General features: G+C 36.6%; 1 protein-coding gene across 3 annotated transcripts in view; it reads left to right on the plus strand.

The window, feature by feature from the left end:
• Positions 1-25789, plus strand: part of LOC134750485 (ABC transporter G family member 23) — a 137708-nt gene that overhangs the window by 97412 nt on the left and 14507 nt on the right. For all 3 annotated transcript variants that reach the window (XM_063685661.1, XM_063685660.1, XM_063685662.1), the window contains 5 exons: positions 2927-3042; positions 8329-8447; positions 9059-9254; positions 18044-18245; positions 18827-18941. In XM_063685661.1, coding sequence (XP_063541731.1) covers positions 2927-3042; positions 8329-8447; positions 9059-9254; positions 18044-18245; positions 18827-18941 — 748 coding nt within the window. The remainder of the gene's footprint in view (positions 1-2926; positions 3043-8328; positions 8448-9058; positions 9255-18043; positions 18246-18826; positions 18942-25789) is intronic.

The raw sequence follows: 25789 nt of genomic DNA on the forward strand, positions 1-25789 counted from the left end.
CTAACACGGGACTTAATCGCGTAAAAACTTACGTTTATTTATGGCCTGACGTTTCGAACGTGACGTTCGTGGTCACAGGCAGACTGGCGAGGAATTGTATAAACATCTTCTTGCTGCGCGTGTTTTGCGAAATACCCGCACTTGATCTTGATTATTAACACTCACGACGTCCGATGATATGTGATGGGATGGGAACACACACACAAGGTTGTAAACCTTAATATGCAGATGTCGCTAGTGACGTTGTCACAGTTGCAATGACTAAATTCGCGTTGATTGACGGATGGCCAGCTAGCGGAATTGGTAACGCATTGGACCATTTGGACCGGCATTCCAAGGATGTGGGTTCGAGTCCCACGTTGACCAGAGTTTGATCATCGTTGGTTTTTTTTTAATTGTGATTGACATCTGGTATATACAATTTATAGATTTAAAAGTAACTGATTTTACCTGTCAGTCTGAAGTCATTTTGTAATATGGTATCAATATATAACAACATAAATAATTTATTAATGTATACCATTTAGCTTTTACTCACGCCAATCTAGAAAACCAGCAACACACGTCCATAAAATTAATTGGTAAAAAAGTGAAAAAGCAAATTACTTTTTGCTGAAGTATATAATTACCACATCATTTCTCTTATCTCTGTCTATTTTGTTATCTGATACGATTACTTTCCCCTTTGCTTAAATATTATAGTGTAGTAGCTATCATATTAATCTTAAAATAAATAACTAAGAACTATTTCCCTGCTGCGGCATGGTGCCGTAGATGCTGGCAGCATTTACTTGCTGTATCGCAATGCTTTTTGCGAGGAAGCTGCCAGCTCTACGATCACCGGTGGCTTCTGTTAGTTTTATTTATTTTTAGACTTAGTTTTTAGCTTTACAGTTCAATTATTTAATTATGCAATCATTACATTGTGACATGAAAGTTACATTTTTGGCTCATATTGTATTAAACATGCAATAATAAACTTAAATATTTTATTTTATTCATTTTCTATTTAACCTGCGTAATTTTTTTAAGGTTATATGTGAAATGCTAAAAATAAATACATTACATAATTAAATAACTAACCTGTAAAACTTAAAAAACTAAAACTAAAAATAAATAAAACGAATCTTACAATAAATAGTTGTTACAAAGATGACCCAAATTAGAACAATGTAATAAGAAATAGTTATTTGTTATACAAGGGTGCAAAGTTGTATTTTACCCGCGAGTGTGGAACTGAAACATGAGCAAGCGAAAGGATTCTATAGTTGAACCACGAGCGAAGCGAGTGGTTCTAAAACAGAATCCTGAGCGTAGCGAGTGTTTCAACACACGAGAAGTAAAATACATTTGCACCCGTGTGTAACACAAAACTTTTCCCCTCACTATAGCGAGTAAAGTGCAATATCCACAGGCGTTAGATCATCTTCATCACTGGAATCACTAATTTTTTTTTTACGATAATATGATATTATAACAGAAAACTCTGAAAGTTGTGTATTTTACGTGTCGGAATCGGTAAGAAATTTTTTGTTGACAATGATGTTGACATTTCTGACGATGCGTTTTGAAATTGCATCGACTCAACTTGTGCGTTTAGAATTACATTCAACATCATTAAAAAAAAACAAATGTTTCTTATAGAATTTAAGGTTTTTGACTTAAAATCAGTAAATAAAGCTAAATTTGGTATTTTTTATTAAATTCTCAAACCATTTATTTAATGATAATTAATATGGAACGAACCCTTATTATGAGCGTTTTACGTTTTGTTATCTGTCAAAAGCTACTTAAACACGCTCCATCCAAGGTCAAATTACTTTCCCCACTAGTGGATAAAATGCGTTTTTCCCCGCTTGTTTTAAAGGATAAAAGACGGCTTTCCGAGCTAGTGAGGGGAAAATATACTGTTTCATTGGTGCCTGCCTTGACTGTTTTCCTGTCCATATCTTCCTTCCTCATCTTGGCACTATGATGGCACATACAAATATTCGTGTAGACAATAGATCATTTATCGGTAATGTTCGTGTGTTGGTGATAAAATGGACCTTTATTGATTGTGTGACATTAAGAGTGCGTATGTACCAAGTATGTACTGACGACGTATAATGTCGATGTTAATTTTTTTGGATAATTCTCCTTTCCTTGATTGGTTGAACTTAAAGGAAATTTGGAGGCAAATTTGTTAAGGAAATGATAAAAAAATACAGAGTTACGTTTAAATTTATTTACCGATTGGTTGTATTGTTATCCTCTTGGAAAAATGTCAAAAAATTGCAAATTTGTTGCTTTCTTGTTTTATTAATTAGATGAATAATTCTCAGACTTGCCTTGATTGATTAAATTGAAGGAAATTTGGAGGCAAATTTGTTAAGGAAATGATTTTTTTTTTAAACATTTAAATTTACTTACCAATGTTTGAAGGGAATAGCTTTATTTAGCAAAGGTTGCCATTGTTATCCTCTTGTAAAAATTCCTAAAAATGGAAAATTTGTTGCTCTCTTGTTTTACTTTATCAAATTCATCACGATATTAAGAAAGATACTCGTACCTATGCTCGACATTTTTTGGGACATCTTAAGCTGTGCGCGAGTCGCGACGGCTAACCGATGAAGCTAGTCTTACGGTTGTCTTTATTAATATTACCAAATTTGACCTAATTTCAAAATAATTAGGTCAAAAGCTTTAGTATGAGTTAAGGTTACGCGACTTTCGTGTAGACATCATAAAATAAACTGATTTTAAAGCCTATATCCTTATAGGCATTTAAAAAACTTTTACTCCGTACAATTTGCATGGTGAGTCTTATAAAAATGTTAGGTAACTTTTGCAATGTCCACAGAATAGACTCCGGTTTCCGAACGCTTTTGACCCAATTACCTACTAGAAGTTGGATGAATAATGATTGTATGTGTATTTGTTACAGTGGCACAAACAGCAGAACGCGGTGTGCGTTCGACACGCGTTCAAGCACTACGGCTCCAACAAGCGACCCAACCATGTGCTCAGCAACTTAAACATGACCGTCGCTAAGGGGACCATGTGAGTATATACCCTTTTTTTGTTAATATGACGCGACGCGGTGGCACAGAATATGTAATAGTATTATCATACAGAACGGCCACGCACCGCCCCGCCCCGACTCGAATTATCTCGCCCCGCGACAGCAGATTGACGGTCGTTTGCCGGCCGCTCAGTACTATTTATAAGTAACTTACTCACACTATGACGCATGACGCGTGTACAGACGTGCCGTTCACACATAGAAACGCAAGTGATTTTTGATGTATAGCGTGTCCGCCCTGTGGCGGTGGCTTAAATAGTCGCCGTAGTCTCATGGGCGCCGAACTGATTTGGGATCTCATTATCATCAAAAACAAAACAGTACCTATTTAGCTATCTATTTATCTGCTCGCTGCAGAATAGCAGATACATTTCCTGAGTTGCATAAATATAACATTAATTTTATATTCTTCAAACGAGTCTACTTAGTTACATACTTACAACTTCTGACCAAAAACTACCTATTTATTCAAAGATATACGAGTATCTAGACCTAGACAGTTCAAATTATATTCTTCTTCCGACTAATAATGATTTCTTTGTATTGTAATTTGTGTTAGATTGTTAAATAAGTGTTAAATTAATTCTATTCTCGTTTTTAGTTTCCATTTTTAATTTTATTTCGTTCCATTGTTTATGTAACCTTTTAGGTTATTGTGTAATCTCGCGCATTATGTGTAATTTTTTTTTAGATTTGGTTACCTACGAATCCTACGATACAGGCAAGGCCTAGTGTAGGAACCAGTTCTATATGATAATGTGGAATATGTTGTGTAAATTAATAATCTTTAAAATTTAATTTGAGGCAGTTAAAGTAATTTGTCCTCAATTTCGCGCATTATGTGTATTTTTTTCTTTTGATTCGGTTACCTACGACCTACGAATCCTACGATACAGGCAAAGGCCTAGTGTAGGAACCAGTTCTGTATGATAATGTGGAATATGTTGTGTAAATTAATAATCTTTAAACTGAAATAACCGGATAGCCGAGCGGTTCAGGCACCTGTCCGGTAAACGGGGTACGCTGGTTCGATTCCAGCTCTGGACACTGGAGGCTTTGGTCATTTTTTTCTTCCTTCGTATATGACATTTATTTCAGTTTATTTATTCATTTATTTATTTTTATTTTATAGTTTAAATAGTCTACTTGAAAAACCACAAATTAAAATATTTTCATAGAAAATAATATAATTTGTTCTTAGAGTAATAATCTTTATTTAATCTTAACCTTTAAATGAGGCATTTAAAGTAATTTGTCCTCAACAAACCATATATATTATGAATCAGAGGCAATCCCCAGATTAGCATATCCAACGTCAGGTCAATATACATTATACACCTTGATTGTGATCATAATCCTGACTCACAGGTCAACCTCTCAAGCCAGGGCATTCACACAAATACCAGGCATCTTATATCATATTTAAAATACCTTCAAGACAAAAGAATCATTAAGGTGGCGTAGGTTCAGAGAGCGGAGTTTTTGAAAAATTATAGCGCTTTTTTAGATAACAATACGGTTGGCAAAAATGTTATTTAGCAATCTTCAGGATTTGGAGGACTTGAAATTAAGTGACTATCGATTCGAATCCAGATTTTTTTGTCTAAAACGCACTAAATATTTCAATAAAAATTTATGCACAAAAGCTAAAAATATGAAAATTGCTTTTAAAAATGCGCAATTTTATTTTTGTGGGAACTCATAGATTACTTTCTTTTGTTAAAAGTTACAACAAATTAAAATTCAAAAACATGGAATTCGCATCACATCCATCTCGCTGACGCTTACCCTCATTAACGGCCCGGCCATGACATTGACATTATTATTTTGAATCTGACATATTAATTAGTATTATTGTATTCATTATTTAAGTTTATTGGATTTTGATTTTATTGTTAAAAGTTTTGTTTTTATTTTTAATGTATTTACTAACACATAGGTAAAACGATGGTACTAACAATATTGTATGGAATTTTATGTTCTGAAATAAAGATATTTTATTTTATTTTTATTTATTGCGCGACCGGCGACGGCGTCGGCGACGGCAGCAACCATTTCATTTCATTTTATTTATTTTCCATTCAATCAGCACTAACAGCTAAACCTTACGTTCTAATTGGCATTATTGATGACAGTCCCAACATCATCTTAAGAATGATAGCGGATAAGCCTGATTGTCCGCTAATGCTACACTGTGCGGGACTACATTCCCCAATGGGCTCCATACAGTAGTAACTCGTAGGTTAAGTGTGTAGGTTTAGGTATAGGTATAATTGTTAGGCTTAGGTACTAACCCTTTTGAAACTGATTTTTTACTAACAAAATGTATGTGTCACAGTTACATAAAATGGAGTCCCTTTGTTTGACATAATTATTGAAAGTCATAATGTAATGATTGTCATATTATCATTAGTCATAAAAAACTAACAAAATATGGGCCGATCAGACCTGAAATAAAGATTTTCATTTCATTTCATTTCATAATTCTGAAACCGTTAACTTTTCAGGATATATCTCGGGTTATCCTATAGATAGGTTAGGTTAGGCTTGTTTTACGGCAATCCTGAAAAGTTACGCGTTTCTGAGAAAAACCAAATTATGACTAATGATAATATGACAATCATTACATTATGACTTTTAATAATTATGTCAAACAATAGAGACCCACATGAACGAAATAATTTCAAATTAAAATTATAATTATTACTTAATGGCTAACATGCATTAATTGCTAAAAACAAAAAATAGACATAGACATACAAATTGCAACTTAACCATATGTTCGGACCTTTCGTTCCCACCTATATGATTGCCGCCGCTGCCGTGGCCGGTCGCGCAATGCCGTGGCCGGTCGCGCAATGCCGTGGCCGGTCGCGCAATGCCGTGGCCGATGGCCGAGCCGTAAGAGTGAGAGATGAACACGAACCTACGGGACCTTAAACCCTAGAACCTGCAAGACAAAAGAATCATTAACCTTTGTCACACCTCAAACAACCTATTGTATTTACGCACAGTACGCGAATGCAGCCTTGTTAGGATGGTGATAAGGACAATGTTTCCTTATATGGCGTGTGACGTATCTTATCTGTTCCTGTGTCAAATTTGGTGACGACGCCATTTTATTGGCGGAACAAACAAAAGGCTTTGTTTTGGTTGGTTCAAAGTTGAAATAAAAGTACTTAAATACACTTATTAGTTATTGATCCAGCGTTTGTATGCACAGAGGGCCTACCGCGAACCACGTTCAACGTGTTGCCTCCCTGGCACACTTACATACGAATTTACAAGTGCGACAGGGAGGCAACACGTCGAACGTGGTTCGCGGTAGACCCTCAGGTCTCCGTTTCAGCTTGGGCATACATGCTTTCTTATGTTCGGATGTTTTCGTCTCCAGGGGCCCGTTTCTCAAAAGCTTGTAACTTGTAACACAAGCGGATGTCACTTTTTGACAGCTTTTGTTAGAAACAGACTTCCACTTGTATTACAAGCTACAAGCTTTTGATAAACGGGCCGCTGGGGCCCATTTCTCGAACGGTATTAGACTAATAGTATTAGTCCACGAACTGTCAAATCGTATGGGTTATCATGGCAACACACTAATAATATAATACTAATACCGTTCAAGAAATGGGCCCCTAGGGCCCGTTTCTCAAAAGCTTGTAACTTGTAATACAAGTGGAAGTCCCTTTCTAAAAAAAGCTGTCAAAAAGTGACATCCTCTTGTATTACAAGTTACAAGCTTTTGAGAAACGGGCCCCTGTGCCCTGTTTATCAAAACCTTGTAGCTTGTAATACAAGTGGAAGTCCCTTTCTAACAGAAGCTGTCAAAAAGTGAGTTCCGCTTGTATTACAAGCTACAAGCATTTGATAAACAGGGCACTGGTCGCAATTTTCAACCATTTTCGTGAAATTTTGTGAGCAGGTTAATTTTTTTTTGTCTAATCAGTTTTTGGACATTGTTCAAAATGGTGAAGCCATACATTTATTTAGTTTTATTTATTAATAATAACTACGCAGAAGGAAGCAAGAAGAAAATAAAAGACCGTATTCAACGTAATAAATAATACTACTTAATAATGTACTAAACTAATGTTTGCACCACTGCTGGAAATGAATATTAAGATGACTTGGGTACTTTTCCGTAATTACCTATATATTAAAGCACCAACTGCGTAATTTGAATAACTACGGGTACAAACAACTTGTGGAAATTCATCACGAATCTGGAATAATCCAATAGCTCGGTGCTATAATTAATTGAACTATTAATGAAATTATTTCAATGTATTCGGTAATTTGTGATAACCTGTTATCATGTCCCTTTGCTCTGTCATTTGGGTCAATAGTACCTTGTAATAAATATAAAACTGCCTAGTAAAATCTGAATTATTTATTATCTAAGGTTGATTCGAATTTACAAATTGATGTTTATTGATCTCAATTTGACATTATTCATGCATGCAACTTGATCGTGCTGCGAGTAATAAACATATCAATAAGTGACGACCGGTCCGGATACTATTGTAATTTGACTAGTTAGTCAACTACCCTATTTAAAGCAATTGACAAAACAGATCTGCACTAAATGCATCAGTGCAAACGCAACACGTGTCTCGGTCTGGAAACGGCCTAGCATTTCATCTGATTTGCCTTCGTGAGGAAACCTGACCATTTACCATTCAATACCCACGCAAAAACCAACTTTAACTCAATCCAGTAAGTCTCAATTTAAAACGACAAACATTCTCATTTACAAATTTAAAATGAACTCTGGACAATTGAAAAGAGGCTTTCTCTGTATCGTAATAAGATTCAGGTTGAAGGTAAAGTTGACTTGGTATAGAATAGAATGTAGTGCTCAGTTTCGTAAGAGAGTCGTCCCTGTGAGCACTGGTTTAGGTAATAGTAACTTTACTTCTAAAAGGGATTATGTATGTATAGTTTAAAAGAGGGCGTAAGGCCAGGAATTCTGAAAGGAACAAAATCCTATGGCGCGCCGCGCGAAACATGCGACAGAAGATTAAGCGATTGCGCGGGTTTTAACGTTTTACCTCAATAATCGCTCGGCTATAACACTAGCTATTTTATACTAAAATTATATTCATGTGGTATGCAGGATAACGATATAAATAGGTGCATTTGAAATTAAATGAAAATTTGTTACTTATGTTTTTGTGATTTTAGTTCTAGCAAGTCATTCAGTATACAAGCTACTTGTTACTGTTTATATAAACTTTAGAATTAATATGTTTTTTTTTCTCCAGCTACGGTCTCCTGGGTGCCTCAGGCTGCGGCAAGACCACACTGCTGTCCTGCATCGTGGGGCGCCGCAAGATGAACAGCGGCGAGATCTGGGTGCTGGGCGGCAAGCCTGGGACTAAAGGTAAACTTTACGCATCGATTCATCCTGGAATTTATACAAAATATCACTCTTGGGAACTTTCACATCCTATTGTACAAAATAAAGCAATAAACAACAACAGTCTTAGGAAAAATTACGTTGCATTGTTAGGCTTCCGTACCCAGAAGGGTAAAAACGGGACTCTATTACTAAGACTCTATTGTCCATCTGTCTGTCTGCCTGTCCGTCTGTCTGTTACCAGGCTGTATCTCATGAACCATGATAGCTAGACAGTTGAAATTTTCACAGATGAGTTTCTGTTTCCGCTATAACGACAAATATTAAAAAGTACGGAACCCTCGGTGGGCGAGTCCGGATTTTTACTAATCTTAGTTCTCAATGCGAATCGAGACGTCAATGCCGTTAAGATAGCCCAGTACGTTTCGGTAGAACTGAACTGAAGCGTGTAAAACAATGAATTAAGATTAAGTATATGATGAAAATACTTACCTATTTACCGTAATAGGGCAAGTTTTGGTACGTAGTGGGCCTGTATCTCAGAGCTGTGAGTTCGAATCTCGCCCGAATCATTTTCCAGATTTCATTTACTTATTTTTAAAGTCGTTTGTTAATGACATTTAACCTATCCCCAGGCTCAGGCGTCCCAGGCAAGCGCGTGGGCTACATGCCACAGGAGATCGCCCTGTACGGCGAGTTCACCATCCGAGAGACCATGATGTACTTCGGCTGGATCTTCGGCATGGAGACCAGGGAGATCGTGGAGCGGCTGCGCTTCCTGCTCGAGTTCCTGGACCTGCCGAGTGAGAACCGCATGGTGAAGAATCTCAGGTAAGATTCTTTTTTTACCCGACTACCCAGCGCGCCAGCAACAACGCAAGGCTACCCCCTAAACTCAAGTTCCGGTGATTCCGCTGACGGCTCTGTGATAGAGGGGATTTCGAAATGCATCGCAGCCATGATTTGTGTTTTTAGTTTTTAAGATATGTTTTATAATATGTTAAATATGTGTACTAGTTAAAACTTGTGGGCTGCAATTTGACAAGTCTGCGCACAATCCAACGACAACCGACCCAATGACACTCAGCACCATTGCATTTTTCATCTTGTTCTTGCGGGGGGCTTGCTGGAAGATGGTTATATTGGCGTTCTGCCGTCATCGAAAGCTATAAGGAGATTGAGGAGGACTATATACGAGTATATTATTAGTTGTCAAGCGGTATTTGACTCCGGCAACAATCTTTGTAGCCGACTGTACACTGTAGGTACACAGATAAAGCATAGAGTAACTTATACTAGAGCGGTACTGTCATAGTAAATTTTGTAACCACAGTAAATTCACTGCCATCTATCGACACACTTTAAAACTAAAAATGAAGATTTATAAAAATACGATAAAATGTATTTAAATATGGATAAATGATTTTTTTTATTTGCTTAATTATTTTTATGAATTTTGACCCATGTTCTTTCACTTATATGCGTTAAAATTGTTAAATAACAAACGAAACCGTCAACGCCATCTATACGACAGTAGGGCAAAGCTAGTAGCGCCCTCTGAACGAGAATCAAATTTTCTTGATTTTCGAGGCACGTTTTTTTCTTAGACTGTATCCATCTATTACGGAGTTATATCTATCTTTGCTTAAACCGAATGACGTGTGTACTTCTGTTAGCATTCCTAGGTCCTCAAACAAACTAACACTGACATAACAAAACAAACTGCAAAACTCGCGTTACTCAGAACGACGCGCATTATACGCTTAAGGTATAAGAATGATTGCTTGGCAATTTGCCCGTTAAGGCGAAGTAGGTTTAGAGTTCGGAAATGTCAACGTCATTTTACCAAAAGTACAAAAAAACACGGTTCCTCTCTGCGGTTCTGACCACCGGCAGCTTAGGCCCTGCCCCGCTGCTGGCGGCACCCTAGGTTATATTTTTAACTTATGTTTTTTGTATTGTTTTTGTACGTGTTTTTGTATTTTACTTTCATATTCATGTTATAAACAACCTAAATTAAGCAGAAAAATAAATAAAGAATTTAAATTATCCAATGTCAATGTACACGAATTTATATGTGCTATTTTCTATAAAAAGGGACCTTAATGTCGATGGCGCTTACGCCATTATAAAAGATGCTCCGATGTAAATACAATGCCGCGCGACGCTGTGCGGCGTAAGCGCCATCGACAATAAGGTCCCTTTTTATAGAAAATGCCCCATATTGATCTGTAAGTTACAATCTTTATGTTAAAAATGGAAAGAATACAAAAATAATAAATAAGTAAACAATGTAAAATCATGTCAACTTAAAATACTATATTATTATTATTTCATTATTTATTTTTATTTATTTTTGTATCGTCTTATTTCTCATTTTACTTATATTATTTCTAAGTTGTTTTTTTTTAATACATACGAGTATAAACATAAAGTGAAATTACTTGAAAAAAGTTGAAAAAAAAGTACGGGTTAAATGCGGACAAATCTTCACCATACAAAAGTCCAGATTTTTTCGAGTACGAAAAGGCGTCCGACACAAAGTTTTCTATGACGCGTGATATGTGATCACGTGATGATTTCTATAAAAAACGAACTGTCAGAAGCCTCGACTCGGGCCCAAACTCTTCCAATGAGTTATTCTTAAAAGAGGTTTTTTTTACGAAGAATATCGTAGTTAGAGTTTAATTTTTTCAAACGTTTTGCATGGCTTTTGGAGGGGGAAGGGGTTTAGACAAAACATAGAGTAACTTATACTAGAGCGGTACTGTCATAGTAAATTTTGTAACCCCAGTAAATTCACTGCCATCTGTCGACACACTTTAAAACTAAAAATGAAGATTTATAAAAATACGATAAAATGTATTTAAATATGGATAAATGATTTTTTTTATTTGCATTTATTATTTTTATGATTTTGACCCATGTTCTTTCACTGATATGCGTTAAAATTGTTAAATAACAAATGAAACCGTCAACGCCATCTAAACGACAGTAGTAGGCCAAAGCTAGTAGCGCCCTCTGAACGAAAATCAAATTTTCTTGGTTTTCGAGGCACGTTTTTTCCTTAGACTGTATCCATCTATTACGAAGTTATATCTATCTTTGGAGTTTTGGACAAACAGATGTCGCCTTAAATAATTTACATTCACACGAGTCCATATTTGTTGTGTATATCCATGTGCATTGTGCAGGCGTTGCACTTGACAAGATGTTTTTCTTTATGCTAGTATTGCTAGTACGCAAACATTGCAAACATCCTTCAGTGCAATGTACGTGCGTTTGTAATGGTTAACACTTAACTGAGATGGTTATTAATGATAATGATATGATGACTATGTTTTGTTTGTAAAAACTAGTGCCCACGTCAATTCCTCGGATTAGTTGCCAAGCGGACCCCAGGCTCCAATGGGCCGTGGCAAAATGCCGGGACAACGAGAGGAATATGATGAATTTTGTGTTATATAAAAATATAAATCGAAACTAACTGTAAGAAGATGTGGCACTATATAAACATTTCATGAGTACTTTTCAATTTTTAGGGCTCCATACCCAAAGGGTAAAAACGGGACCCTATTACTAAGACTCCGCTGTCCGTCTGTCCGTCTGTCTGTCACCAGGCTGTATCTCATGAACCGTGATAGCTAGACAGTTGAAATTTTCACAGATGATTTATTTCTGTTGCCGCTACAGCAACAAATACTAAAAAGTACGGAACCCTCGGTGGGCGAGTCCGACTCGCACTTGTCTGGTTTTTATAACAAGCTTTTACCTCGTTTTGTTAGTATGTATATTTGTTAGTATGTTAATGTGGGTCAAATATTGGAAGCAAAATTTGACCCACTTCCTGATTTCTGATTGAGCTGAAATTTTGCATATATGTTAATTGTATGACAATCCAATATTATGATGTCGTGGAGCTGATCTGATGATGGAGACAGGTGGCCATGGGAACTCTGTGATAAAACAACGCAAACTATAATTGTGTTTGGGGTTGTTAGAATTGTATTATTATGTATTAGTTGCCTGTAAAAAGAAAAGTACAGTCAGCGATAAAAGCTTGTAATAAAAATGAAATTTTTGCTAAAAACTTATTTGAGAATTCTCTTTGGCACATTGCTAACTCCACCCAATGCTAATAGCAAGAAAATCTCCATTCGAAAGATCAATGTTGTCACATAAGGGTCATATATTATTGTCGAAGGTCTAGTACGTTTCCTGATACGTGAAGAACCTTGACGTAGGATAAACAAGCTTGGTAAATATGGATAATATGGTAATACCAAGTTATTATATGTCAACATAATATTGCATTGTCTGTTGGCGAAATGTCTCCTTCGCCGTGACATTGATATCGACATCACTAATATGTGGTTATTTAACGACCGAGCGAGAGCGAGGCCGTATCAGAGGCCCTACCGCTAGAAACGAAAATCGTATTTTCCTTATTCAATTCAATTCAATTATTTATTTCGAATCATTTTGATCCATATAGTGTTAGTAGGTACAACAAAACTTTAAATTAATTAAGGTTAGTGACATATAATTACAATTTACAAAACACACTTCAATAACAAATAAAATAAATAAAATGCCACATGCAGACTGTTCCAGTGTTTGAGTACTGGTGCATCTATCTTACCTGCCAACGTTTTCAGGATAAGTACTATTGTTACTGCCACACAGTCTCCGCATAAGTATGCGCCTCTCTCTTACTCTTGCGGGCGTAAATTAATTACGTAAGGCGTTTTTGAGGACTTGTGTTTGACAGTTCAGGTTTTGGAATTTCATCATATAACTCAATCTAGGCAAGGAGGAAGAGAACGTGTCGTGTGTCCGTTTTTCTTTCGTATATGTATATGATATTAATTTCAGTTTATAATTAACTAGCTTTTGCCCGCGACTTCGTCTGCGTGGAGTTAGTAATTTGCATATCTTATTTTTACCCCGTCTGCTTTTTATCGATTCCCCAAACAAACTTCCACCACCCTTTTCACCCCCCTTAAAGGATGATTTCTGCGATAAAAACTACGCTATGTCCTTCCCCGGGACTCAAACTATATCTATACTAAATTTCAACTAAATCGGTTCAGCGGTTTAAGCGTGAAGAGGTAACAGACAGAAAGACAGACAGACACACTTTCGCATTTATAATATCTATACTAGCATGGATTAGTATGGATCTTAGACATAAATCAAAATAAGACTACAAAAAGAGAAGACCTACTAAAAAGATCATTCACTCGGCAGGTCACAGACCGACCTAGGTACAAATTTTGATATTTTATTAAACTAGCATCTGGTGAGTTATAGACCTCGCGAGCATAACTTAAAACTGATGATAGTACGGGTGATGCCTCTTACACCGGCCGCACCAATATCTCTCGGGAAAACGTCATCGAGAGCCGGAACAAACTTGTGTCTGAAATTGAGACTTCCCTAAAAGAAATCTCTGAATGGGGTCGACTAAACTTAGTCCGTTTTAACCCTGCCAAGACACAGGTTTGCGCGTTTACCGCATCACCTCAGTTTGTCGTATCACCTCATTTTGAGAGCACTCCCCTGACTGCCGCAGCCAGTATCGGAATCCTCGGCGTCGACATTTCGAGTGAAGTCCAGTTCCGCGGCCATTTAGAGGGTAAGGCCAAATTAGCCTCAAAAAAGCTCGGTGTGCTCAACAGATCGAGACAGTATTTCACGCCGGCCCACCGCCTACAGCTGTATAAAGCGCAGGTTCGCCCACACATGGAATACTGTTCTCATCTGTGGGCAGGGGCACCCCAATACCAGCTTCTCCCTCTGGACCGCATCCAGCGAAGAGCGACTCGAATTGTCGACTGCCAGCGTATTTCGGAACGGCTTGACTCCCTGGCGCTGCGTAGAGATGTGGCCTCGCTCTGCATTTTCTATCGCGTGTATAACGGGGAGTGCTCCGAGGAATTGTTCGGATTAATCCCTGCAGCTTCTTTTCGCCATCGCCCTACGCGACAACATTACCATCCTCACCACTTAGATGGTTGGCAGTCCTCAACTGTGCGTTTCTCTAGAAACTTCCTGCCTCGCACAGCTAAACTGTGGAATGAACTGTCGCCTGCGGTATTTCCGGACCGATATGACCTTCAAACCTTCAAGAAAAGAGCGTATTCTCATCTTAAAGGCCGGCAACGCACTTACAACCCCTCTGGTGTTGCGGGTGTCCATGGGCGGCGGTAATCGCTTACCATCAGGTGATCCGTCTGCTCGTTTGCCTCCTATTTCATAAAAAAAAAAACTGAAAAATTTATTTAAAAAAATATGAAAAATTTTCAATCGTCGAACCTGCTCACAAAATTTCACGAGAATCTTTTGAGAATTGCGACCTGTAGAGAACACCCTGACATACGACAGTATTATTGCCCAAGCTGAAACGAAGACCTTCGCTAACGTTCGCTCAATAAACTGAGAAGATATCGAACCAAATATTATAGAGAGGCATACGTTTGAACAGCACTGTCCACTTTCATCGTACATGGAATTCGAGCACAATAGCTCAATCGCACGAGATGACGCAAAGCGACGGGAGCGAAAGTGCTGACGTAATCGTAAGATAAACGCAGTTTAATTGTAATTAAATTGTACATGTGTTTAATTATACTATAAGATCAATACGGAAGTTCTACCATTCATTGATCTCTTCAAACGGAGCCTGCATAATAAAGAAATGCTGGCGCAATACCATAAAGTTACTATTGGTGTGGGATCCTATTTTTAACAAGAACCAAAATGAGAAATCAGCCTTCTTTTAGGTTTAAACTAGTGATGTACCGATTATTGATTTGGCCGACTAGCCGAATTATCGGCGCTCGGATGGCCGATTAGTCGGTCGACTAGTCGGTCAGATCATTAGTTTCGTCTGTTCGGTTCAGATACCTACGCTTAAAAAACAATCGTTTTACCCCTTTCGTCGCGCTATTCATCATATTATAGTAACGCTAAAACTATAAAAAATACGAGAATACCGACTTCATACGACAACCGGAGTCCAATCGGACATAAGAAAGCGACCACACGGTCAAAAATTCGAACAAAAGTTTTCGTAAGCACTCTAAATAGAACGGGGTAAATAGGTGAAAAGCGTACGGTAAATATTTGCTATTTATTTCTCTTTGGCCTGGTTTTCTGTCACTTATAAAAAATGGCCGATTAGTCGGCGACTAATCGCCGACTACAAATGAGGCCGGATAATCGGCTTTCCCGACTAGTCGGCGACTAGTCCATACATCCCTAGTTTAAACCTTTAATGAATGAATGAATATTTTTATTGCGTGTAACACATGGACACATATTTTTATTAGTAGAACTTACAAACTAAGGGGTTAGTATGTACAACGAACGATGTATGTATGTTAATAATAATTGTTTTTTTTTTAACTATGTTTTGCTACACCTAATGTTGTAAAATAATAGTCCAGGATTCGTTCCATTTATCTATCGACGAACTTTTAACACGACTAATCGTTATCAATTTATATATTTAACCTCGTAAGGCCCAATGTGCATTACAGTGGCCACTCTATTTCAATCAAATTTGAACCTTACACTAACTGAATTAAGTAGCATTTATATTGTTTCATTGTTTTCTAAAACAAACGAAAGTCACCCTAATCTTCTATACAACAAGGTTCAAATTAAAAGTAGGGAAACTTTGTATGGTGGGCCTTACGAGGTTAACACAATCAGAACAGAATATGAGTTTAACAATCATGTCGGATTTTACTTAAAATAAAAAATAAAAAAGAATATCCACAATAGGGTATTTGACTACTAGTCAAATCAGTTTCGTTTTTCGAGCTGTCATATAGTTTTATACGGGTTTTAAAATAGAAATTGTGTCTAAAAATAACTGCTGTCTACGTTTTTTTATTAATCTTCGGGTGCTTTATTTCCATGGTGTTAAATAATTTATTTTAAATACCTTATTAAAGATACCCACAGTCAAGTGCTAGTGAAGACTCAAGTGCTTGACGTAAAAATATACGGAATGCGAAATGTCAAGGCGAAACCATGAAACGTGCTGCGTTGTGTGTACCATCCTATAACTTTGTCAGCATTGCTAAATGACCATGCGAAAACCTTATTGAGATGAAATAAGATCCACAGATGATATACATCCAAATATCACAGTACCTCTATAAACGCACAGTAACGATATGGTGAAATGTTTAAGGCGTATTACAGGATGGCAAATATGAATGGGAAAAAATAGTAATTACTGTATAGGTAGTACCAAATATTTATCTATTAGTGAAGAAAAAAGGGTAAGGTTACGTTGTTTTGAATGCATAAAATATAAATACTCGATGCTAACGTGAATATAAATTATAATGTTTGATCGATACAAAATCAAATCGAAAATACTTACTAAAAGTCGGTCTGGGCTTATCTCGGAGATATTGCGTGCGATTCTTGTTCGAATGAGTATTGTTTTTTTCATATTTTTTTTAGTTTTTTAAAGTAACATGCAAAATTAGTTTTTTTTTTAATTTGCTTACTTCAACGCGATTTAATTGTCACTTCAGTCTTGTGTTAAAACGGAATTACGGAAACATTGAAATGTCCGCGAAAATAATTCGATTATAAGATTACCATCACCAATTACATAAGTATCGACTGGCACGACTCGATTAATTTCCACGCTTTATAATCGACTCACGGACTCAGATCCGAATACAATGGTATTTCGATTCGATCTATTGTCTTTGGAATGCGTAACGTTGATCATCTAGTTCAAAGAATACCTATACAATACTCACATGCTGAGCCGAACGGAGCCGAGAATGCCCGAAAGGAAGAGTTTCGCACCCCTGCGGGCGCAGCACGGTCGCATTTTTATCGCTTGTCACCATGCCTGTCACGTTCTAATAAATATATAGGTAAGTGCGAAAGTGACGGGCATAGTGACAGGCGATAAAAATGAAACCATGCTGCACCCGCTGGTCATAGCCAATTGTAGGATATGAGATTAACATACCTGCATAATGTATTGCATTTTTTATGATTGATAAGAATAACAATGCAAATTTGAATTTGAAATATAAAAAGACATGTGAAAATAATTAAACATCTTTTATAATATTTATGGTAATTTTACCGGATTGAGAGTGGATTGACACCGCGTTTCTAATCTTCTAAGAAAAAAAAAATAGTACCTATTCTACCTATGTAGGTAATCAAGAAAACATACTTAACTGTTGAATGTTCTAGTCTTGTGTCAAAAGTTGTAGGTAAAAACTATTAAGATAATATGCAGATTCTAACAGACTTCCTGACCTTCCGGAAAATCGACTACCTAATATTTATGAGTTTATGACAGATAGTAAGTTTGTGTCATGACTTTAAAATATGATTATTTGGATATATCCTCACGGGATTCGGCGGGCGCTTGATCGCTTGTTATTTTCATTCAGGCCATTTGACACAATTTTCATACGGGTACCTACTGAAAAGACGTTTACCATAAATATGACAAAAACGCAACAGGTCACTGCGTATACGTCAAGATCTAGTGTCGTCGTTCCTTTATCTACCTCTAGCTCGTATATCCTTTTATCATGATGCTTATGATTCCATTTTGTTTATAGTGGTGGCCAACAGCGCCGCGTTTCCTTCGCCGTAGCCCTCATGCACGATCCAGAGCTGCTCATCCTCGACGAGCCAACAGTGGGCGTGGACCCGCTGCTACGTCAGTCCATCTGGACTCACCTCGTCCGCATCACCAGCTCGGGAGACAAGACTGTCATCATCACCACGCATTATATCGAGGAGGCGCGGCAGGCGCATAGTGTAAGTCCAACTTATAGAGCAACTCTTAAGTTATTTGGCGGGTGTTCCCTATGGTGTCAGCAGTTCTGATTCTCATGCATGAATCAGAAGTCCCAATACTTGACGTGCCAACAGTGGGAGTGATTCTCTACTGCGTCAGTCCATCTGGATGCATCACCACAATATAACTAATCTCAAGGTTACTAAGCTGGCTTAGGTAAAAGTAGGACCCCTTTAGTATCAGTATCTGTAGATGTCATGCATGACCGAACTAATACTTAATGATCCAACAGTGAGTAGATCCTCTACAGCGTCAATCTATCTGCGGGCTTAACCAAGATAACAATAGTACAGTAGGTACATCTAAAAAAAATGTATCGGGATGACAGATGCTACGAAAAGTCACGTGACTATAATGTATATTATTTAAGTTTCGAGTGGCGTTTTATATTTTTCTTCTTATTTAGCTACACCCCTAGCCCCTGTACACATTGCGTCAAGTTTCGGTGAGGTTAGAATCGCAGTAGAATCCCACTGGAGAGTCTGTGGATGCCGAAAAGGTTGAATTTGTTGAGTTTCTTATTTATCTATTTGTTCTGCAGATCGGTCTGATGCGTAGCGGCCGCCTGTTAGCAGAGGAATCACCGCAGGCGCTCCTCACGATGTACAACTGTATATCGTTGGAGGATGTCTTCCTCAAGCTGTCGAGAAAGCAAGGTAGATACAAATATTCGGAGTAATGCAGCTTTTTTCACGCAAATTTATAATAATAAGTGGTATTGGGACCGGCGGTGAAAGACGACAACTATTTCGGACACGGCGGTAAAATTACACACGTATATATAAAAAGTATAAAGATGAGAATCCTAAATACACTGTTTTTTTCTGTTAATTTCAAGGGTGCATTCCTGCGCCTAAATCAAGTAAATTTCTCAAAGATACCGGTATTCTAATAAACTCCATTTCGGAGATAATCAATAAAAAAAACTGATATGGCCCCTACGAGTGTGTACACTTGCCTTAGGGCCTGTTTACATATAGTCATAGTCATTTATTCATATAACAATATACATTGCGTTTGAATTTATAGTAGTCAGACACAATTTACGGACATTTCTAAACAACTCATTCAAATTGTGTCTGACTAATCAAACACATTTCTGGAAACAATAACGGATCAGTTGGAAACAAATTTCGACATCCGAACTGCAAAAAGATATCGCATAAAAGTACTCATTTGTACCGAAAACAAAGGGTGAACTTAAACTTTTGACCGATACTGTATAGTAGATTATACCTAGTTACGTAAATATTACATTGTGCGAAAATTAAACAATAAATAATTTAAATTTTATTATCGTCTTCCGTGATGTGAAACTCCAAGGCGACATTTTTGGGCGTGTCGGACTTACTCGTATTTACACAAACTCGCTAACATAACGTCATAGTTTAGCATTGTCTTCGTGCTAATTGTTTTTATATGTTGCCGAACCCGTCCTGGACAATGTTAATAATAAGCGAGAAACACGAGAAGTCATCTCAACATGTTATTTCTATAATATTTATTTGGATTATACACAATCAGGAAAACTAAAAACTATATCTTAAATTCTCTTTTAAAAAAGACGCCATATTTTTAGGTGTGGCTATTTCGATGTTACATAGCTGCAAAAATACATTTAGTGATATTATATTATTTTCAAAAATATATTTATATACCATTTTTTAAATATGCATTTAAGAGACACGTGAACGCGCCACCAAAAAGCCGCTCCCGTACAAACTTACGCTCTCATTTTAAAACGACATGCTTATGAATGACTGAATGACTGAATGAATGAATGAAATTATTTAATCCAGAAAATATTTCCATATGAGGTTAAAATATTAACGAATTACATAATAATATATGATTAAATTAAATTAAATTAAATTAAGACGTAAACAAACACAAAAACAAAAACACAAACTTATATTGCTTATATTACATCCAATTATATACAACCGGTGACCAGAGAGCTGGCGGCTTTCTCTCGCAGCGCATAAGTATTGCCATTCAGCGAGGGAATGCTGCCAGCATCTTTGGCACAATGCCGCGGGGGCCTTATTTAGATGTTTTTTAATTAAGAGTAGTTTTGTTTTTTAATATTTTTTATTTATAAGTTGTTATTCTTAGTTACTTTTAGTTTTACTTTTAATTGAATAATAATAATTGTTAATCCGATAATAAACATTTCCTATCCATTATATACATTAAACTTGGTGGTACTAGATTTCGTTAATTAAATTATTTTCCTTTAGCTTTATATATACAAACGCAAACTTTTGTTAAAATCCATTTTTGTTAAAGTCTTTAGTAAAAAATCCTGTCAAAGTATTTTTGGGCTATTATGTAAGTATACTTAAAGTAAACTTACCGGAGCGTGTGTGCAAATAGGTACATGCAACTAGGTAATTACCCACGTATTACATTGATCGCATGTCAAGAATATGAAAAATCATCTGAATGTACATTAATCATCAAGTAATAACCGTAATCTTGCCAAACGAACAATATTTATAACATACAAGACTTCTCCCGCTACTTCGTGTAAAAATCGTTAAACTGCCCCCCACCCTTTCCCCCTTAGTACTCACGTAAATTGAAATCCCTTTTGCACCCTCTTAGAGGATGAAATTCCAGGGAAATGGGCTGAATGAACGTAATAAGCGATCGAAAATCCGTCTGTTTCCGGCCGGGCGTCCCTGCCCTACATCTAGGTACATCCAGGGGATGAAATCCGGGAAAAATAATAAATAAATAATGAATAACTATATATAAATATAAACGAGAGTTGCTAAGCTAACATGTTACAGACTAGACTTTGCAATGGCAAGGTGAGCCACTATCTTCTAGCCGCCCTGAGAAATATAAAAATTTCTCGTTCCATTCTTATTTGAATTTTTATTTGTATGTTAATAAATCAAATTTAATTTGTCTTGGCAAGTGTTATTTTTTATGATGTATGTATATCCCATCTAATGGTAAGTGATGATGCGGTCTACGGTGTTAATGTCTGGGCGGTTAGAGGCTATAAATATCGTATTTACATAGTAATTTGACGTACCTACCTACTTCCACACTTAGAGCAGAGGTGCAGAAGTTAGCTTGTTCTAACTATCTATGTGCCAAATATCCATCGAAATTCGTTCAGTTTTTGCGTGGAGAATGAACAAGCATCGATTATCCAAACATACAAACTTTCACATTTATAATATTACCTAGTCGGATTCTTATTACTATTGGAAAGCCTAGAAGGAAGTATTTGTTTAGGAATTTAACACGTCTCTTAACATTCCGAAGTGTAAACGAATAATTTGCAAACTTGACGTTTCGCAACGTAGGCGATCTTTATCTGAGTACTTATATTAATATTTGTTACGTGAAAATTTGCATGAATTATATCTCTATCTGTGTGTTAAGCGATTTAGTGTACGGTTACAAAATCGTTTTAAATTATTAAATATATTACATACTACTACCACACTACATACCTTACTAACATAGTTTTTAGGTTTTAATTTGTAGAATACTAACAAAATGGATCTTGTTATCTAAATAAATAAACGTAAAATAAATAAATATTAAACTTGGTCACTCGTTTATAAAGTCTATGATCGTCGATGCGTCGGGCCACCAACGCGAGTACTCCTTGAAAATGCTCCTCGTTATGGAGCGAAACATGTCGAGCAATCATCGACTTTATAAACGTGAGTGACCCGGTTTAATATATTTAATATGTCAGTGCCTCACGGAAGTTTTGTTATTAAAATAATTTAAATTACCTTTCATTTGTCAAGTTGTAATTTTTACACCACTTTATCGTAAAAGTCGCTACCAATTGAACATATATAAAGTATGTAGTAGGTAAATATGATAAGTCACTTACAAGCAAACCCCGTTATGAATGTGCAATGAAAATCAGAGTTGGCAAAAGTATTTACCGTAGAAAACCCTAACTTCACCGTTGGTGCCCAGCTTCGCCCAAGTATTTAAAATATTTCGTCGTATAACGTCAATATTTCAAAAGGAGGAGAGTCTTAATTCGGTTGTACTATGTTTTATATCATTTTTAAATAAAAATTTGACTTCTAAAAAAGAAATAATTTAATAACATTGATCGAAGAAACGGATTAAAATAGGTAAATATTATAAAGTGTTATAAAATAGGCACTACAAAAAATACTAACGCGAATAAATCTGAGATAACTACTTAAACTTTTTTATGTTTCTTCTGCCGTCATTGGTTAGCTAACTGTAGTCGATTTGCGTCATAATATGCAAATACATTACAATTTTTAAGCACTTTGTACCAGTTGCACCAATCCGTTTGCCGTCTTCGTTATGTTAGAAGCTTGTATGAAAATTATTATAATTTTCTACGGGATAATTTTGCCTGGTGCATTGACCACCAGATTTAAATATTCTGATTTTCAGGGGTTTATGTGACCATGAAATGGTGGCAATTTGACCGAAAATGTCCTGTTTAGGTTTCCGTAGCCAAAGTGATGAAACATAACGCTTATAGTTTCGTCATGTCCGTATGGCACAGCCATTTTTATTAATCTGAGTCTGAACTTGAGTATTTTGAGTAGATATGTAATATTTGTGAAATGTAGAATTGCAATGATGTAGCCAAGAAAGTCATACATCTTGAACGCGTGTCGATTACAGGCCAAGGCCGTAAACTGAAGAAATATATAAAAATAATACAACAAAGCAAATCGCGTGTGAACAATGCAAGGACAGCGAGACGGAAGAAAACTCACTCGTTAAGGAACAGATGAAGTTAACGAGCTGAAATTGCTTATTTGTGGAGATATTTTAGATAGATATTGTTAGCGGGGTTCTGAACGGGTCTCAACTGACAGCGCAGCTGTCATCAGAGCCATCTGCCAAGATCAAGGGCCTGACACTCTTTGATAGAGAAAGATAGTCTTATTGCGATTCCTATAAGAGGAAAGAGAAAATAGTGCCATGATTTGTCCTTATCACCGACCGGGTGGCATCATAGGTAGGAGGCGATGGCGAAATACCGAAATTCATAAGAGTGAAAGAGAAAAAATCCTATGCTGCCCAAATTTTATATGAATATTCTTTCTCTTACCCCCGGTCGCTCGGTGGCGCGTCTATAATTACTTGCATATACTATGTCTATGGTCAAGATGGTTTCCCACCTTATCCACGTAAGCGTCAGTCTGAAGCATTGAAGTGTATCCAGTTCAAAATAAATCGTTTACTCACGACCTAGTGCGTTTTACTGTTATTCATATCAAGAATAGTCAAGCGGCCTAATTAGAACTTTAAGATACGTCAAAAATTTGCTAAAGATACGATATGGATCGGACATGTCAGTGTCCAAAGTGACGTTTCTTCTTATCTTTAACATATTTTTGACGTATCTTAAAGTTCAAATCATGCCGAAGATCTCTCACGGAATGGAATCGTTCAGATTTCTGCAACACGTAAAAAAATGTTATGTACGGCTTCCACAGAGGCCAATTCAAACTTACCGTTTGGACATCAAAATGATGTCTTTTGCGAGCATAGAGCAAAATGCACGCGCGAATGATAGTAACTAAAATGACACGTTGTGCACTGTCTGTCACTTTTGCATCGTCTGTTTGTCAGTATTTGAATGAAATGAACGATGATGTTATTAATATCAATCTTACTGACAATATCACTCAAACATATTAGATATGTGTAGGTACAATACGACATGAACTATTAGACTTTGACAGCAATTGACACTCCACCTCAGATATGATCCGCGCAAAAACTAGAACTAATTTACTATAATTATAATAGGTATGACATTTATGTGATTAATGACACGTGTAGACTGGAGGATATTAACTGTGACTTAGAATAGAATAGAAGTCTCGATTAGTATTAGTTGCCTGTGGAAAGAAAGGTACAGTTAGCGATAAAAGCGATTGTACCAAAAATGAAATTTTTGCCAAAAACTTATTTTCGTTACATTTGGGATTTGGATAAAATTTGACTGGTTCGAACAACTCCTCATTGTGGGCGGAATATTTATTTATTTATCGTATGCCAAATTTACACTGTACTTTTATTATTTAGATGTAAATAATAACTTAAATTTAGCATTCCTTGAGTAGGTATAAGTAGTCGATAGAGTCGCTTGTGAGGTCTTTAAAATCCGTGTGACCATACTTGGTTATGGGGCAAATACGAAATTCACGCTTGTCCCAAAAAACTTACGTAATTTGTCCTTTGAGTTACGAATTACGATCATACGATACATTTTAGTAACTCAGAGGAGGAATATATTTAGGACATGCGGTGAAATTGCGTATATATTGTACAGAATATGATACTCTATCTACTTACAAATTTTATCGAAATCTTATTTTAAAAAACCGGCCAAGTGCGAGTCGGACTCGCGCACCGAGGGTTCCGTGCTTTTTAGTATTTATTGTTATAGCGACAACAGAAATACATCATCTGTGAAAATTTCAACTGTCTAGCTATCACGGTTCATGAGATACAGCCTGGTGACGGACAGCGGAGTCTTAGTAATAGGGTCCCGTTTTTACCCTTTAAGTATGGAACCCTAAAAATCGACGACAAAATATTCGTTGCCGGTCCCATATTGGGATACCCTCCTCCAATTGAGGTTTTTTTTTTTTTATGAAATAGGAGGCAAACGAGCAGACGGATCACCTGATGGTATGCGATTACCGCCGCCCATGGACACCCGCAACACCAGAGGGGTTGTAAGTGCGTTGCCGGCCTTTAAGATGGGCGTATTCCCATCTTAAATCTTTAAATTTAAATCTTCTCAAAAGGCAGAGGTGTAGGGCTGGGGCCGGCGTAGCTTTGTTTTTTTGAAGAATAATAATAGTAGATTGTTAACCAAGGAGTGAAAGGCACTCAATGCTGCCGAGGTATTTTGGCGCTCGAACGCAGTGAGAGCGCCAATATTCCGAGGCAGAAATGATGCCTTTCACCCGAGTTAAACACTCTACTTTTCATTTCGAATACGAGGAAAGTAAAATGCATGTATTTTGTTAAAAACATGGTTAAGTATACATTTTTATAGTATTTCTTGAGGGTACTTTCAATTAACAATTCAGGCAAAAGTATCGTTATTTATGGAATGGAGAGTCAAATGTCAAAATGGAAATTTTATAACAAATCCATTTAAAAACTCAAATTTCAATTGCGTATCGTAAAAAAATTAAAAAAATCGTACTTCGAACGTGAAATGCTCTAGTGCAGACACGTATCATTTTCTGCGCACCTTTTAGAACAACAATGACTCTCTTTCAGAGCATGAGAAATGAAAAATATCTTTATCTCTTATCTTTACCCTCATACTTAACCATTTCATAACAAGAAATTACTATCATCCTTGTTATATTGAATTTACACATGTTTACATTTATAAAACTAACTGGCAACACTGGATCACAAAAAATGCACATCCGTAATAACAAACAAACAAACTATAGTGTGTTGAGAAAAACCTGTTGTAAAATGTTTTGGGAATGTC

This window comes from Cydia strobilella, chromosome 20, assembly GCF_947568885.1.
Source record: "Cydia strobilella chromosome 20, ilCydStro3.1, whole genome shotgun sequence".
In the NCBI taxonomy this organism is placed as follows: domain Eukaryota; kingdom Metazoa; phylum Arthropoda; class Insecta; order Lepidoptera; family Tortricidae; genus Cydia; species Cydia strobilella.